This window comes from Sapajus apella, unplaced genomic scaffold (assembly GCF_009761245.1).
Source record: "Sapajus apella isolate SASKATOON/1434 unplaced genomic scaffold, GSC_monkey_1.0 scaffold5, whole genome shotgun sequence".
NCBI classification, from domain to species: Eukaryota; Metazoa; Chordata; class Mammalia; order Primates; family Cebidae; genus Sapajus; species Sapajus apella.
In genome coordinates, this window is record NW_022436945.1 from 3,268,885 (window position 1) to 3,284,008 (window position 15,124).

At 42.5% G+C, this 15,124-nt stretch overlaps 1 protein-coding gene across 3 annotated transcripts in view; it reads right to left on the minus strand.

Annotated features, from left to right (window-relative positions):
* Positions 1-9,718, minus strand: part of BOD1L1 (biorientation of chromosomes in cell division 1 like 1) — a 58,337-nt gene extending 48,619 nt beyond the window's left edge. For 2 of the 3 annotated variants that reach the window (XM_032272695.1, XM_032272702.1), the window contains exons 1-2: positions 9,347-9,718; positions 1,546-1,670 (exon numbers count right to left, since the gene is read on the minus strand). In XM_032272695.1, the coding sequence (XP_032128586.1) occupies positions 1,546-1,670; positions 9,347-9,583 (362 nt within the window). In that variant the 5' untranslated portion in view covers positions 9,584-9,718. The remainder of the gene's footprint in view (positions 1-1,545; positions 1,671-9,346) is intronic. The other variant, XM_032272698.1, reaches the window with a different exon arrangement.
* Between the last annotated feature and the right edge of the window lie 5,406 nt (positions 9,719-15,124).

Genomic DNA, 15,124 nt, shown 5'->3' on the forward strand with positions numbered 1-15,124 from the left:
TACCTCCACTCCCTGATCCCCTAGTCCTAAGCTATTTTGGTCATTGTTCTCAGAAGGCCTTTGTGGAAAGGACAGGCAGCAGGCCTGCCACCCAACAGATCTCTTTTGTTTCTACTTTTTCTAGAAACAGCTTTGACCTTTTCCCAGCAGGTATTATTATGCAGCCCTCTAACGGCATCTTTTGATCTCACCTGGACTCTTTTACAGGTTCCTCACACATCCTTTAAAATGTAAACAACAAAGCTATTGTTAATTTCCCTCTTTTCTTATGCACAAGGTGATACTGTCTGAGCCCCAGGCTCCTGGTTTCTAGTATTACCTGTGGCTAAATAGGTTTGTCTTTCAGTCAGGGTGTGAATTTTGATTTGTGGGGCTTCCTGTTGGTTGAAACTATCAGACTAGAGAGGCTTTGGAGAGGTTCCTATGGGACAAAAGGAGATTAAGAGGTGGCAGGTATAAAACAGATTTGTTTAACAGTTTAAAAGCTATACTTCATTCTCAAAGATGTACTTAAACATAAATACTTGTCCTGTCAGGGAGACTGAATGCTCTTTAAATAACTTAGTCACCCTTTTCGAGGGTATAGCAGGGATAGAAGGTCCTCTAGTCTTTGCAAATATTTACATTCAAGAACAAGTAGTGGCCAGGTGAGGTGGCCCATGCCTATAATCCCAGAACTTTGAGAAGCCAAGGAGGGAAGATCCCTTGAGCCTAGAGTTGGAGACCAGCCTGAGCAACATAATGAGACCCTGTCTCTACAAAAAAATACAACAATAAGCTGGGCATGTGGGTGCTCAGGAGGATGACTTGGGAGGACTGCTTGAGCCCAGGAGGTTGAGGCTGTAGTAAGCTATGATCATGCCACTGCATTCAGGCCTGGGCAACACAGTGAGACTCCCCTTCTCCCTGCCCCCTAAAAAGTAGAAGACTGTAAATCTAGTTTTCTAAGGATGCTCTAAATATTTCAGTTCTTCTAATTCTCATTATCTTATGTTCACTCAGAATGGCTCTGATAGGTCCAAACACTTTGGGCGGGGGGCGGGGGTGGTGGTGGAGCTATATCATCCATAGTAGCAGAGTTAAAAGTCATTGCAAAATGCAAAGCGGGGAGGGGGGCACTGTATTAAAAGTTGACATGAACTCAAATCAAGAGAAAATATTTTCATTTCAGTAATCTTTAATGTCTTTATTTGTAAAATAAGAACAAAATAAAGCCTGCTTGCTCTCTTAGGGTCAAGAAAAATGGTTTGTGAAGGCAACTGTGTATATCATCTATTAACATTATATCTAGATTTTTTCAAAGTTATATTGTTATTTCCTTCCTTCAAAGGTCTACAGGAACAATCAGACTGTTAAAATGTATAGGGAAATGTGAAGTAATTAGACCTAAATCCAAAATTATGCTACATCACACGAAATAGCCACACCAAATCTAGTAGAATTGTCAACATCATTAGATGAGCAAACTTCTACGTAATGTCTCTGCTTTCAGGCAAAGTAGGTTAGGACATTTTAAAACCTGCCCAGACTCTTTCTGAGACTTACTTGAGGACTTGTTGTCTAATGTTGTTTCTTAGCTGGTTCTTATTGAGATGGGGACTCCATGTGTGAGTTGCCAAATGATTTGCAACAAAGTTGTCAACACGCTGTCTCAGATTCTGATAGGCAGGCTAGAGAGAGAAAAAAGCAAGTCTTCAGTGTTATACAGTATCAAAATTGATCTCTCAGAAAAGTATTTTTAACAGTGTGACAACAAAGTTTCACAGTTTCTGACAATTCTGCTTCAAGATAACTTACACTCATTCAAATACTACTTATTTTGTCTAAGACAAGGTGTTTGGAAATATGAGGAATACAAAGAAGATAGATACACCTCTTATTTATAGACATAGGGCTGGAAAATAAGATGCACAAGTGCTATCATTAGATGATTTGGAGTAAAAATGGGAGAGGAGCTGAGGAAGTATGCCTTCACTGAAAATGTGGCCTTTGAGCTGGAAAAATCAATTTCACAGTGTAGCTAGGAATGGGAATGGCTGGCTTTGCAGATACAGTCGATATAAACAAAGAGCAAGTGGATGAGAAAACTGGAGGCCAGGAGCATTTAGTGAGCCCCCAAATTGGTGGTCCAATTTGGCTAGAAAAGAGAATACAAAAAGGCAGAGAAATGATGTTAAGTCAGAGGTTGGGACCAGGTGCTAAAAGGCTTTGGGTACTTGTACAAGAAGTTTGGAATTATAGGGTAGAGAAAGGGAACCTCCTGCATGTATGAGCAGAGTGACAGAGCAGCTAAACTTTCTGATGATTAGTCATCCTAAGTGGAAGAGTAAACAGACACAAACTACTTTCAGGAAAGCATGCAATAACTACAGTGAGGAAGGTCTGCACTAGGGTGGCAGAAATCACCCAAGATAAATTACTGAGGGACAACTACTTGAACTAGGCATTCAATCTGAGGTAAGGCAGTGGTTCTCTACCAAGAGGGATTTTACTGCCACCCCCCAAGGGACATCTGGCAATGTCTGGAGACATTTTAGGTTGTTACAAACGACGAGAATGCTACTGGCATCTAGTGGGTTGAGGAAAGGGATGCTACTGAATATCCTACAATGCACAAGACAGCCCCCACCCACAGCAAAGAACTATCCAGCCCCAAATGTCAACAGTGCTGAGTCTGAGAATCCCTGATATGTTCCCTAATGGGAACATGGAGAGGAAACACATATTATATCATCTCTACTTAAAGGGGCATTGCCGGGAAGGAATATGTGACCAGCACTCAGGACTGTACTCCATTTCTTTTCTTTTCTTTTTTTTTTTTAAGAGGAAGAAAGAGAGAAAGAAAGAAAGAGAAAGAATAAAAAAAGAAAAGAAAAGAAAAAAAAAAAGAATGGAGGAGAGGAAGAAAGAGGAAGAGGAAGAGGGAGAGAGAACAAGGGGTGTTGCTTTATTGCCCCGGCTAGAATGCAGTCTAAAAATGGGTATGCCTGTAATTGTGTTTAATAATAGAGACATAAAAAAAAAAAAAGAGGGAAGAAAATAATTAACATGCAGCCAACCAATATTTCATTTAAACCTATAAATAGGTGTGATGTGGTACTGATAAGAGGGTATATTTTGTGTATTTAAAGTGAAGAGTTCTATAAATGTTAATAAAGTCCACTTGTTCCGGATCTGAGTTCAAGTCCGTAACTTTCTGTCTCACTGATCTGTCTAATATTGATGTTGAAGTCTCCCACTATTATTGTGTGGGAGTACAAGTCTCTTTATAAGTAACTTTATAAGGTTACTTTATAAGTAACCTCACCTTCTGCTATTTGCCTCCTTTTAGCTTCAAAGTTTATACTCCAGTGATAAATGGTCATATCTGTACCTGCCATTCCCTCTGGTTGTCCATCTGACAAACTTCTCACCTTCAGATCTCACCCTAATCTGTAAAGTCATCTTGACACCAAAATTAGGCTTATGGGCTCTTCATCCACATTCCTACTGTTTTCTATATGTACGACCATTCGAGCAATTCTTGCACTACATTGTATTTTGGGGAGCAAGGGGTATTTATCCTCCTATTAAAGTGTAAGCCTCCTCCTCTACCTCCCTTACTCTTTGTTTTCATATAGCCTATCACACTGCTTGGCAGATGAGCAATTAAAACATAGTTGTTAGCTGACTGGGTAACTATCTCTAACAGAATGATAAAGGTTTTATCCCTCTGAAGCCCTTTCATCAATTCCAATTTTCAGGCTTTTTCTGATACTTATTTGCCATCCTACAAGGAAGTCTTATGATCATTTCCCATGTGTCCATCCATTTATCCAAAATCACTATGAACTAAAATTAATTGTTTTTTTAATTTTTTTTTTTTTTTTTTTTTAGAGTCTTTCTCAGTTGCCCAGGCTGGAGTGCAGTGATCTCAGCTCACTGGCGCCTCCACCTTCTGGGTTCAGGTGATTCTAGTGCCTCAGCCTCCTGAGTAGCTAGGACTACAGGCAAGTGCCACCACGCCTGGCTAATTTTTGTATTTTTACTAGAGATGAGGTCTTGCTATATTGGCCATGCTGGTCTTGAACTCCTAACCTCAAGTAATCCGACTGCTTCGGCCTGCCAATGTGCTGAGATTACAGGTGTGAGCCACCACACCCAGCTCTAAAACTAATTCTTAATACTTTCTCCCCAGTGATTCAAAAGCCTAATTCTCCTTTTCAGTATCCCTAAATCTAACACGCATTCATTAGGCTCTAACATCACATGCATTTGGCATTCTAGTCTAGTCTTCCCATAACAATTTCAAATTTGAACTACTCAACAGGTAATTTGTCTTGTTTTCAAGTTCTCCTTCCAGTAAAAAGTTGAGTGGTGACTACAGATATATTAAGTACCCATTGAGAAGTATTCTCCTAGGAACATACATGTGCCCACATGTACATAAACACACACACACTACACATACTTATACCCATTCTTCCTTTTCCAGTGCTTAAGGTCAAAAGTCTTAGAGTTATCCTCAAGTCCTCCCTTTGTCTTCTACTTCACATGCGTACATTAGCAAATTCTCTCAGCACTAGCATGAAAATACACCTAGAATCTGAAGACTTCCCACTACTGTTACTGACCCCATTCTGTTCCAAGGCATTCTCATCTCCTGTCTGAATTATAACAACTGGCCTCCTTGCTTCTACCCTTACTTACAATAAAGTAAATCTTCTAAAAATAGGGTAACCATTAATTTATTGACCCATTCAGATCACAACTTAGCTTGAAAAGGGAAGCATTTACATATGGTCAACCCATCTGAAATGGAAGTTAACCATGTCCTTCTTTTGCTCAAAACCTGCTAATGGCTTCTGAGCTTGAGTAAAAGCCAAACTCTTCCGCTGGCTCCCAAGATCTGCCAGATCTCCTGCCTCAGTCTCCCAAGTAGCTGGGACTAAAGGGCCTGCCACCACACTTCTTGTCACTTTCTCCTTAGTGGGTCTATCTCAGGTCTTCTATACTTGCTATGCTCTCTTCTTGGAATGCTCAGGCCCCAGACAGCTGCATTGCTCCTTTGATTCCTTCACAGATAGCTCAAATATCAGCACAATGAAACCTACCCTGAACAACTTACTCGAAATGCAACAGTAAGCCCATCTATCCCTCATCTTGCTTTTTTCCATAAGACCTATCATACATTATTTGTTGTCTATTTTTTTTTCTGCTAGGATGTAAGCTCCATAACAGTGGGATGTTTGGTTCACTGCTGTATCCCTGGCATCTAAAAAAATGACTGTACATAAGAGTTGCTCAAAGAATGTTTGTTGGGTGAATAAATCGACCAGGGGCCATTTATAACAAAGACATGTCCAAATAATCAGACTTTGTTACCTGAGAGGAGAGGTCCCATATATACCCGGTTAGTGAGATCCCTGAAGGGCCTCTTTTATCTTCCCCCTCCTCACACTCTACAACTGCCAATCAATGCAAAGGAGACAGAATGGCTTTGTGACCACTAAGCTTGCTCCAGAGATCTGGACACTGGTAGTCTATAACGGAGGAGTCTTCACAGTAGTTGGGACTTAGGATTGCCCATGGTTCCATTTCTTTGGGTGGGAAGAGCTGACTCGTCTGCTACAGTCAGATTTCTCTCCTGGTTAAGGACTATCATTGACCCTGGACAGTTTTGGGGGGTTTCTGTGGTCTTCTGGAGTAGCAGCAGACTTTGGTGCTTCTCATCCTGGTTTAAACACACTCAACTAGATGACAGTTTTGCTCTTACAGAGCACCTGGAAGCTATCAAATGTCTTGATTCTTAAATATGTATGTGACTGACTTAATTTGCTATAACCTTATATGCTACAAGTTAAGACTTTTTGATAGAAAGCAGGTCAATCTTTGAGGTTCAATTATCAATTGCATGACACCGCAAGTGGCAGATGAAATGCAAGGATTCCATTAAAGTGATGCTCGTTTGCATGAATAGGAAATCTTACTTCTGCTTTGGCCCACTCATCACATTGATATGAATGTTATGTTTTGATGAAGGAAACTTTGAGTTTTTCTGGGGGGAAGCAGGGCAGGGGGAGGAATAACTTCTTTTTCTTATTAATTTATTTTTTTGGGACGGAGTCTCACTCTGTCACCCAGGCTGGAGTGCAGTGGTTTGATTTCGGCTCACTGCAACCTCTGCCTCCCAGGTTCAAGTGATTCTCCTGCCTCAGTCTCCCAAGTAGCTGGGACTACAAGGCTGGACTACACACCCGGCTAATTTCCTATATTTTTAATAGAGACAGAGTTTCACCACATTGGCCAGACTGGTCTCGAACTCCTAGCCTCATGATCCACCTGCTTCAGCCTCCCAAAGTGCTGGGATTACAGGTATGAGCCATGACACCTGGCCAAGAACAAATCTTTTAAATCAAATTAAAATCTACCTGATTGCTAACTAAGGGAGTGGAAGAGAAGGAGAGAGTGATGGGGGCAAGGAAGCAACACAACCAGAAGATAACCTGTAACATAACCAGGAGCAGGTACAGAGGTGGGTGGCGAGGGGAAAGAGATTTTGTGGGAGAGTTCAAGTTAGCATCTGAGCGAGAAAAGAACTTCAACCATAGTCCAAGTGTTCTCTTTTGTCTGGGAGGGTGTCATTTCAGTTCTAATTCCTCAAAGCAACACAAATATTAGAAATTTTCATAATTATTAAACAGTATATGTAGTTTTATTGAAAAATGTGTTTTGTTGCCTTTTTTTTTTTTTGAGATGGAGTCTTGCTCTGTCTCCCAGGCTGAAGTACAGTGCTGTGATCTCGGTTCACTGTAACCTCTGTCTCCTGGGTTCAAGCAATTTTCCTGCCTCAGTCTTCCAAGTAGCTGGGACTACAGGTATGTGCCACCAAATCCAGCTAACTTTTTTGTATTTTTAGTAGAGACGGGGTTTCACCATGTTGGTCAGGCTGGTCTTGAACTCCTGACCTCAAATGATCCACCCACCTCGGCCTCCCAAAGTGCTGGGATTACAGGCATGAGCCACTGTGCCTGGCCATATTGTTGCTTTCTAAAGTTCCTACGTCTGCAGCTGAATATGTCTTATTAATAGATGAAGACGAGTTGAGCATTACTTCTATGCCTATTTCTAATTTTTATAGTTGTATGCCCTGAGAAACCTTGTTCATATAAATAAGTACTGTACCTGGGAATGAAAGAGTTTTGTTGCAGCAATATCATTCAATTCTTGACCTCAAAAAAGAGGCTAAGAACATTAAAATAGGTTCTTACGCCATGGTTCCTGAACTCCCTGAAACTATATACATTATTAGGTTGATCCTCATGAAATTGCCTATAGTCGACCATTCTGAAGTAGAAAAACAGCAGTTTAATGTGTTATTTGTGCATTTTTCTTGAAAGTCCTAACTTTTTCATTAAATGGTCAGAGCAGCTGTGCTTCCCTCATTCCCTCCAAGAAAGGTTTTAATCCTTTACTTTGAAGGGTGTGGCAGGGATATTATAGGCACGTAACAATAATATTTTGTGGGAGTAGGCAAATGAAAAGGTTGTGCCTCACACACTGCAGCAATACATTACAATTTTTAATTCGTATACAGTGATAATGCACAGATCCATGAGTTTCTGAGAACAGCACACTGAAATTTCTACTTGTTGAATACGAATAACTTACTTTATTTGGGTAACATTTACCTGGCCATGTCTATCTTTTCCCATTAAATAACAACAAAAATAATAAAGGCAACAGGCATTATTTCTAAAAGGTAGCAGTGCATATTCCTGAAGACAAAAGTAAAAAAACTGTACTTCCTAAATAGATGAACACCCAAAAGTGAATTGAATTCTCTGTGGTGCTAAACCTCCAATATCCTGAAAAATCACATTTTACGTAGTGGGCCCAGCATGACTTCTTATAAAGAAAGATGTACCCAGATATTCAAGAGAGTTCCCCAGAAGAGATAGTGGAACTGTGTGTAGTTCACCTGAAAGCTTCAGAAGAATCTGTGGATGTTGTAAACATACATTTCTCAAAGAAACAAGGCTCCTCAGAACAACTAAACATACTATGAGGAAACCCTCAGCCGGCACGGTGGCTCACGCCTGTAATCCCAGCACTTTGGGAGGCCGAGGGGGGCTGATCACGAGGTCAGGAGATTGAGATCATCCTGGCCAACATGACGAAACTTCCTCTCTCCTAAAAATACAAAAACTAGCTGCGCTCTTGTAATCCCGTTATTTGGCAAGTAGAGGCAGAAGAATCTCTTGAACCCGGGAGGTGGGGGTTGCAGTGAGCGGAGATTGCGCCACTGCACTCCAGCGTGGCGACAAAACGAGATTCCGTCTCAAAAAAAACAAAACAAAACAAAACAAAAAAACAAAAACCCCTCTCATTTCAAAACTCCAATCCAATGGACCCAACTAGAATTAACAAGCAGACAAAACCCCTACAAACCAATGAATTTTCCAACATGCTTCCCGCTTTCAGAATTCCTGACTCTCTCCTGTGGTTTTCCATCCATCTCACTGACTGCTCTTTGCTGGTGTCTTTGGCTCATTATTGCCAATCCAGCTAAGTTTACTTGTCCCTGCTGATGTCCCTTTCACTCTGACATTTACTACAAAATCCCTTCCCCTTTCCCGCCCCTCTTTTTGGACAGGGAACTTCGTTGCTGACCTTTCTCTCCTCTCCATTACTCTCCTGAATCTGCTCTCTTTCCTGTCCTTTCTCCACTTCGGTATCTGCCGTCACCTCTCCTGTATCTTTTCCCCACTGAATGACTCGGTTCTCTCTACCTCACCTCCCTCTCCCTTCTCACCTTAGAATGGTGACATGGCCTAAGTTACCTAAATCAGGCAGTCACTGCTAGAAACCATTCTGAAGTCCTTTCTCGGGTTTGCCTCTTTATCTTCGCACTCCTACCCCCACGATGTCCAGCAAAGCATACTGCACTCTACTTGATTCAAGAACAATTGAGTGATTTCTCCAAAGGACAAAGGCTCATAGCCCTTATTGCCCAGAAACCTTAAAAAGAGAAGGCAAACATAACTGCGATACAAAGTAAAATAGTAAGATATCAGATTGAATACAAAACTGGGCACTGCTAGCCCAGCTTCCAAACCAATTCCTGTAAGAACAATGCCTTAGTCTTGCTCACCAGACTGGCGTAATCACTGCGCCGAAACCATGCCTGGCACGTAGTAGGTACTTAAACACGAGTCGGTAAACGACCCATGCTAACGAATGAACACGCTGTGCTTTGGACAGTGCGTGGCACACAGCTGCAGCTCCAAGAGGAAGCCGCTGCAAAAGAAGCGCGCCCTTGGGTCCTCCCCTTCCCCCGCAGACCCCCAGACCCGGCGCTCCGAACCTTGGTGTCCACGTCGGCCAGGCAATCTCTGCGGAACTGGTCGAAGAGCCCCTGGCTCTTGAGGTGGTTCACGATCATGGCCACGAGCTGCGGGTCCCCGGCGCCGGCACCCGCGCCGCCCGCCCCGGCCGCGCCTGGGCCAGCCCCGGGGCCCGGCGGCGGCGGCGGTGGCTGCGGCTGCGGCGGGGGAGGCGGCGGCGCTGGAGGAGGCGGCTGCGGCTGCGGGTTGGTGGCCATGGCGGCCTGGGCCGGCGAGGGCAAGGGCCGCGACCGGCGGGCGCTCCTGGGAGGCGGCGGCTGCACTGGTCCCGCCGCCTGAGTGAAGCCAACGGGATGTTGTTACGGAACCAGCGGATCCAGGGCAACCCCGGAAGTGAAAGGGAACGGGGGGAATGGAGGAAAAGGCGGTGACAACTTCGACGAAAGTCCGGCAACGGAGGCCGGGAGGAGCCAATTTCGGCCGTCGTCGGACGCGAGCGCCCTCGCGAGTCGGAGCTGCGCCGGAAGCGGCGGCGGCAACGACGAAGAAGAGAAGGCTGCGAAGGACGCGGCTTGTGGAGTTTGGGCCACCGGCCAGGTCCCGGCGGTTAGGGCTTCTACCCGCGCGATACCTGGGGCCCTAGGGCCGACAGGGCGCTGGCTCGGAGCGGGTCTAAGCGAGGGCAGTGAGTTTCTGACCCCGCTCCATCCGCGGCGGCATTTTAGTCCTACCTCTCTTGCTCCTGTTTGCCGGAGCCATAGACAGTTATAATGCGAACCCTACGTGGATCTGCACATTCTAAACTCGCCCAACCCTCGTCGTTCTTATCCTGTGATCCTGCACTGTTCTTGTCCCAGCAGGTAGCTCCAAGGTCCTTCTGTCTCTCTTTTGCCTGCACATCCCATTTTCCCTCGGGCATCCCTTGTTCCTGGCCGTGTGCCTGAGGATTAGGCCCGATCCCTCCAGCCCCTTTTTCCTGTCTGTGGGAGGATTGCTTGAGCCCAGAGTTTGAGGCCAGCCTGGGCAACATGGCAAGACCCCACCTCTACAAAAAATTTTTTAAATTAGGCGGTATGGTGATGCCTGTAGTCCTACCTACTTGGGCGGATGAGTTGGGAGGATCACCTTAGCCCAGGAAGTCGAGGCTGCAGTGAGCTGTGATGGGGCCACTGCACTCCAGCTTGAGCCACAGAATGAGACTTCTCAAAAACAAGGGGGGAGAAAAGAAACTTTGTCAAGTATGTTAAATGTTTGCCTTATAACTTAATTAATAGAACCTAATTTCATTGTCAAACTAGCCAAATCAGATTTACTTAGAAACAGTTTGACTTCATTGTTTCAATTCAAATAAAGTATCTTGTGTGTTTTAAGCAGTATAATGAAGATAGCAGAAAGGAAAAAGTCACGGAATTAATCTTAAAAGATAATTATGATATGCAGTCAAGGCTAGGCATGGCAGCAAACCCTTGTAATCCTAGAGTTTTGTGAGACTGGGGCAGGTGGGTTGCTTGAAGCCAGGAGATCAAGACCAGCAGCAAAACAAAATAAAAAAGTAACCAGGTATGATGCTGCACAACCATAGTTCCAGCTACTTGAGAAGCTGAGGTGAGAGGATTGTTTGAGCCCAGGAGGTTAAGATTGCAATAAGCTATGGTGGTGCCACTGCACTCCAGCCTTGGTAACAGAGTGACACCGTCTTGAAAAAAAAAGAATAAGGCACTCAAGATTACAAGATTAAAATGGCACAACATATAAATGTTTTGTTCATTTTAAAAATTAGTTATGAAAAGGCAAAACTATAACATTTACTTATGTTGCTAAATTCTAAGTTTAAAAAATTAATGAGACAATAAGATATTTACTACTAAAAATGAATTGAGTCAGTGGCTAATAAATAATTTGTTTTTTGAACATCATATAGAAAGTCTCAGATATTTTCTAAAATGCATTAAGATGAGAACTTTATAATAATTCACAATCCATTTTCTGAAATGTGTGCTAATCATTTGTATCTGAGTTCAGGTTACACTGGGTAGACACATTATACTAGTTACAGTGTAACTTGAACAATTTTGTAGCCTTGAAAAGCATTCAAGGAATACATTGAAAAGATACATTGAAAAGGATATATTGAAAAGAATCCAGGTCACTGATCTGTACTGCCTTGGCTGCTCAAAGGTGATTTTCTTTTCATATGAATACAGGTCCTAGGAATGAGTATTGCAAATACCCGAACGACGACAGTAACAAGCATGCATTTAAATCTTTTTTAAAAGACTGCTTTAAGCAGTCAGCATTTTCTACCAATGACATCTTTGCTGTGTTTCCTCCTGATCGTCTATCTAGAAAAGAGTATATAATTTCTTGTTTAAAAAAATTATTTATTCCATGATGATTTAGAGGGACTAGCTTCAAACCAGTACAGATATTTCATAAATAATATCTGGCCGTTCTCTAACCAATAAATTTGTTGCACAATGAGCTACCTCACGTCTTTCAGCAAGAAATACATTGAATTTGAATAGAAAAGACATTACATAATAAATTAGGACACAATTAAAATTCGCTTTAAATGTATCTTTGGGGGACAGAGCATCACACTTCTACTCAATGAAGAGAAACATTTTTACAGTCCAGAGGCTTTTGTTTTTGTTTTTTCCACTTATTCTGTGAATTCATAGGGAATAGGTTCCAGCAGTTCAGGGTTCTTCCCATTGCTTCTCACAAACTGTGCTTCTCTGGGTGGAGCAGGCTAGTGGTTCAGTTGAACCCCGGTGCCTTTCTCTTTGGCTTCTTTTTCTGATCATTTTCCTTCACGCAATTCAGGAAGCGATCTTGGCTCTTAGAGTGCTTAATGTGCTCAATATGCACATTAATCCTCTTGGCAAGAATCTTGCCCTTAACTTGTTTGTTTACAACAATGCCAACAGCATGCTGGGAACATTGTAGATTCTTCTAGTTTTGCCATGGTAACACTTGTGGGGCATTTCTTTTTAAATAGTACCCATTCTGCTGATGTCTACAGTATCACCTTTCTTATAGATTCATATATATGTGGCCAAAGGAACAACTGCATGTTTTCTAAAAGGCTTAGAGAACACATATCGGGTGCCTCCCCTCTTTCCCCTTGTGTTCTTCATTTTGGCAAATTACTGCAAGAGGGTGGTTCCAACTGAAAGGAACAGAGTATATAAATTTCCAGCAGTAGTTAGGGCATAGAAGAGGTGAGATCGTCACAAAAGAAATTGCCATCATTCTCCTACCCTACTGTATGCATGTCTGAATTCAGAACATTTCAACAAGGGTCAGATGCTTTCTCCCTCAATGTGGTTGACTCTCATTTTGTTCCCCACGTCTGAGTTCAAGGTGACCGACTTTACAGTTTGCGAATTAGGGAAGCAAGAGTAAGTGATGATGGCAGCCATTACTGGTAGCCATTTGTATGGTTAGGTACCAGATTCCTGACAAGTGGTTGGTTCCTCTCTTTTCTACAGTCCAGCCTCCCCCACCACTCCCCAATCCTCCAGACTGTTTCTGGGAGCTTGTCCAGTGAAAGTCAAACATCGATGATCTAACCCCAGGGATCCCATCTGATTATTCAGCAGAGTTGTTTCCTTATTTTCTTCCCCTTGTACCCCCATGGGATCCCCACTCTTAGGCATCTCCATTCCTGACTAGGCTTTTCATAATCAAAGGCAAATTAGTATTTCCTAAATGACTCTCTATCAACTGAAAGCTTAGTAGAAACTTGGAAAGTTCGTTTTTCAATGATAACAGAAAACATAAGAGGAGAGGAAGAGGACATGTGTTAATATTATTTGTCTTTCCGATGCAAGCTGCATGGTCACACCTATTTTTGTTGTAGTATAAAATAGCGCCCTGTTATCTACGGGGATATATTCCAAGACCCCTAGAGGATGTTCGAAACCATGGATAGGACCAAATCCTATACTGTGGGCTAAGGATAGTGGCTCACCCCTGTAATCCCAGCACTTTGGGAGGCTGAGGTGGATGGATCACCTCAAGTCAGGAGTTCAAGATCAGCCTGGGCAGCATGGTGAAACTCCATCTCTACTAAAAATACAAAATTAGCTAGGTGTGGTGGCGCATGACTATAATCTCAGGTACTTGGGAGGCTGAGGCAGGAGAATCTCTTGAACCCGGGAGGTGGAGGTTGTGTTGATCCAAGATCACAGCACTACACCCCAGCCTGGGCAATAGAGTGAGACTCCATCTCAACAACAGCAACAAACCCCAAAATGTATACTGTGTATGTTGTGTTTTTTTTCAGATCTGATAACTCAGATGGCTACTAAGTGACTAACAGGCAGGTAACATACACAGAGTGGATATGCTGGACAAAGGGATGGAATGGGATGGTTCAGGATTTTATCATGCTTGTCAGAATGATGCAACATTTAAAATGTATTGTTTCTGGAATTTTCAATTTTGATATTTTCAGACCACAGTTGACCATGAGTAACTGAAACTGCAGAAAGCAAAACATCAGATAAGGCAGGACTACCATGACAGTGGGGCTGCGGAGTGTTATACAATGTTAAAGCGAGAAAGGGGTATTGATTTTTCCCCTAAAAGAACTTGAAAGAATTGTTATTTGATGTAGGGTCAGGACATGGAGGTGGGGGTGGTACAGGGATATGGTAAGGCAGAGAGGGAGAAGGGTGATTTTGGGGCACTTGGCAGAGACTGGAAACTTAATTCTCTACCATCCTGGGAGTGTTCAAGGGTAGGAGTGCTTTGGAAATGATGGCTATGTGAGAATTTATTACCTTGAGGAGCTGCAGAATTCAAGAGAGTGGCCAAGTCCTAGCTGATGGAGAAAAAAATGTGTCCAGGACAGCAAAATAGCAGTAATGTCAACTGAGACTAGGATTGGGATATGTGAGCCCCTGGGATATTGGAGGAGGAACTTCAAAAGAGAGAAATAGAGTGGTGGGGGACTTTCCGGTGAAGTCGGACCTATCAGTCACATTAGTTATTAATACTTTATGGGATGGGAGAGTACTCTGTGGGTAATCAGAAAGATTTACAGTGGTTCTCAAATTTTAGCCTGCACCAGAATCTCCTAGAGGACTTGTTAAAATAAAGTGCTAGGTGTATCATCCGAGTCCCTGATTTGGTAGGTCTGGGACAGGGCCTGAGTTTCCATTGTTAACAAATGCATTTAACAAATGCTGATAGAGCACTATATGAGAAACACTGGACTAGACAAATCACAGCCCGCACACAGGCCTAATCCATTCTGTTTTTTATAAACAAGTTTTATTGAAACCATACTTTATAGTTGGAACTTTTTTTTTAATAAGGGGATACTTCTTTTATGCAAGTACCATTAATTTTTTGTATATTTCTTTGTTGATAAGGTTTAAACTCCTGGTAGTGATAGCAAACAGATTTATAGAAGTAAAGTTTATTATGAAGTTAGGTAGCCTGTGTCTATTAATGCTACTGAGTTGCTGGCTATTTTGAAAATTGAGGTATCGATATTGCAGATGGCTTGAAATACAAGGTATCTTTTATATGCTTATAAAGATGGAAAGAAATTTTGCATTTAGCATTTTCCATTTAGTCTTTGTGAAAATTATTCTTATTTTAAAAATAGCCTTTGTGTGTGTGTGTGTGTGTGTGTGTGCGCGCGCGCATGTGCACGCATGTGCATGTTTCTTGAATATTCTAGATGGCACGTGGTATTCCGAAACTGAAAGTCACACCTCCAGGAATAAAATTAGGAAAAGTAGAAATTGAGGGAGATCTCTAGAAATGATGTAATATTATCT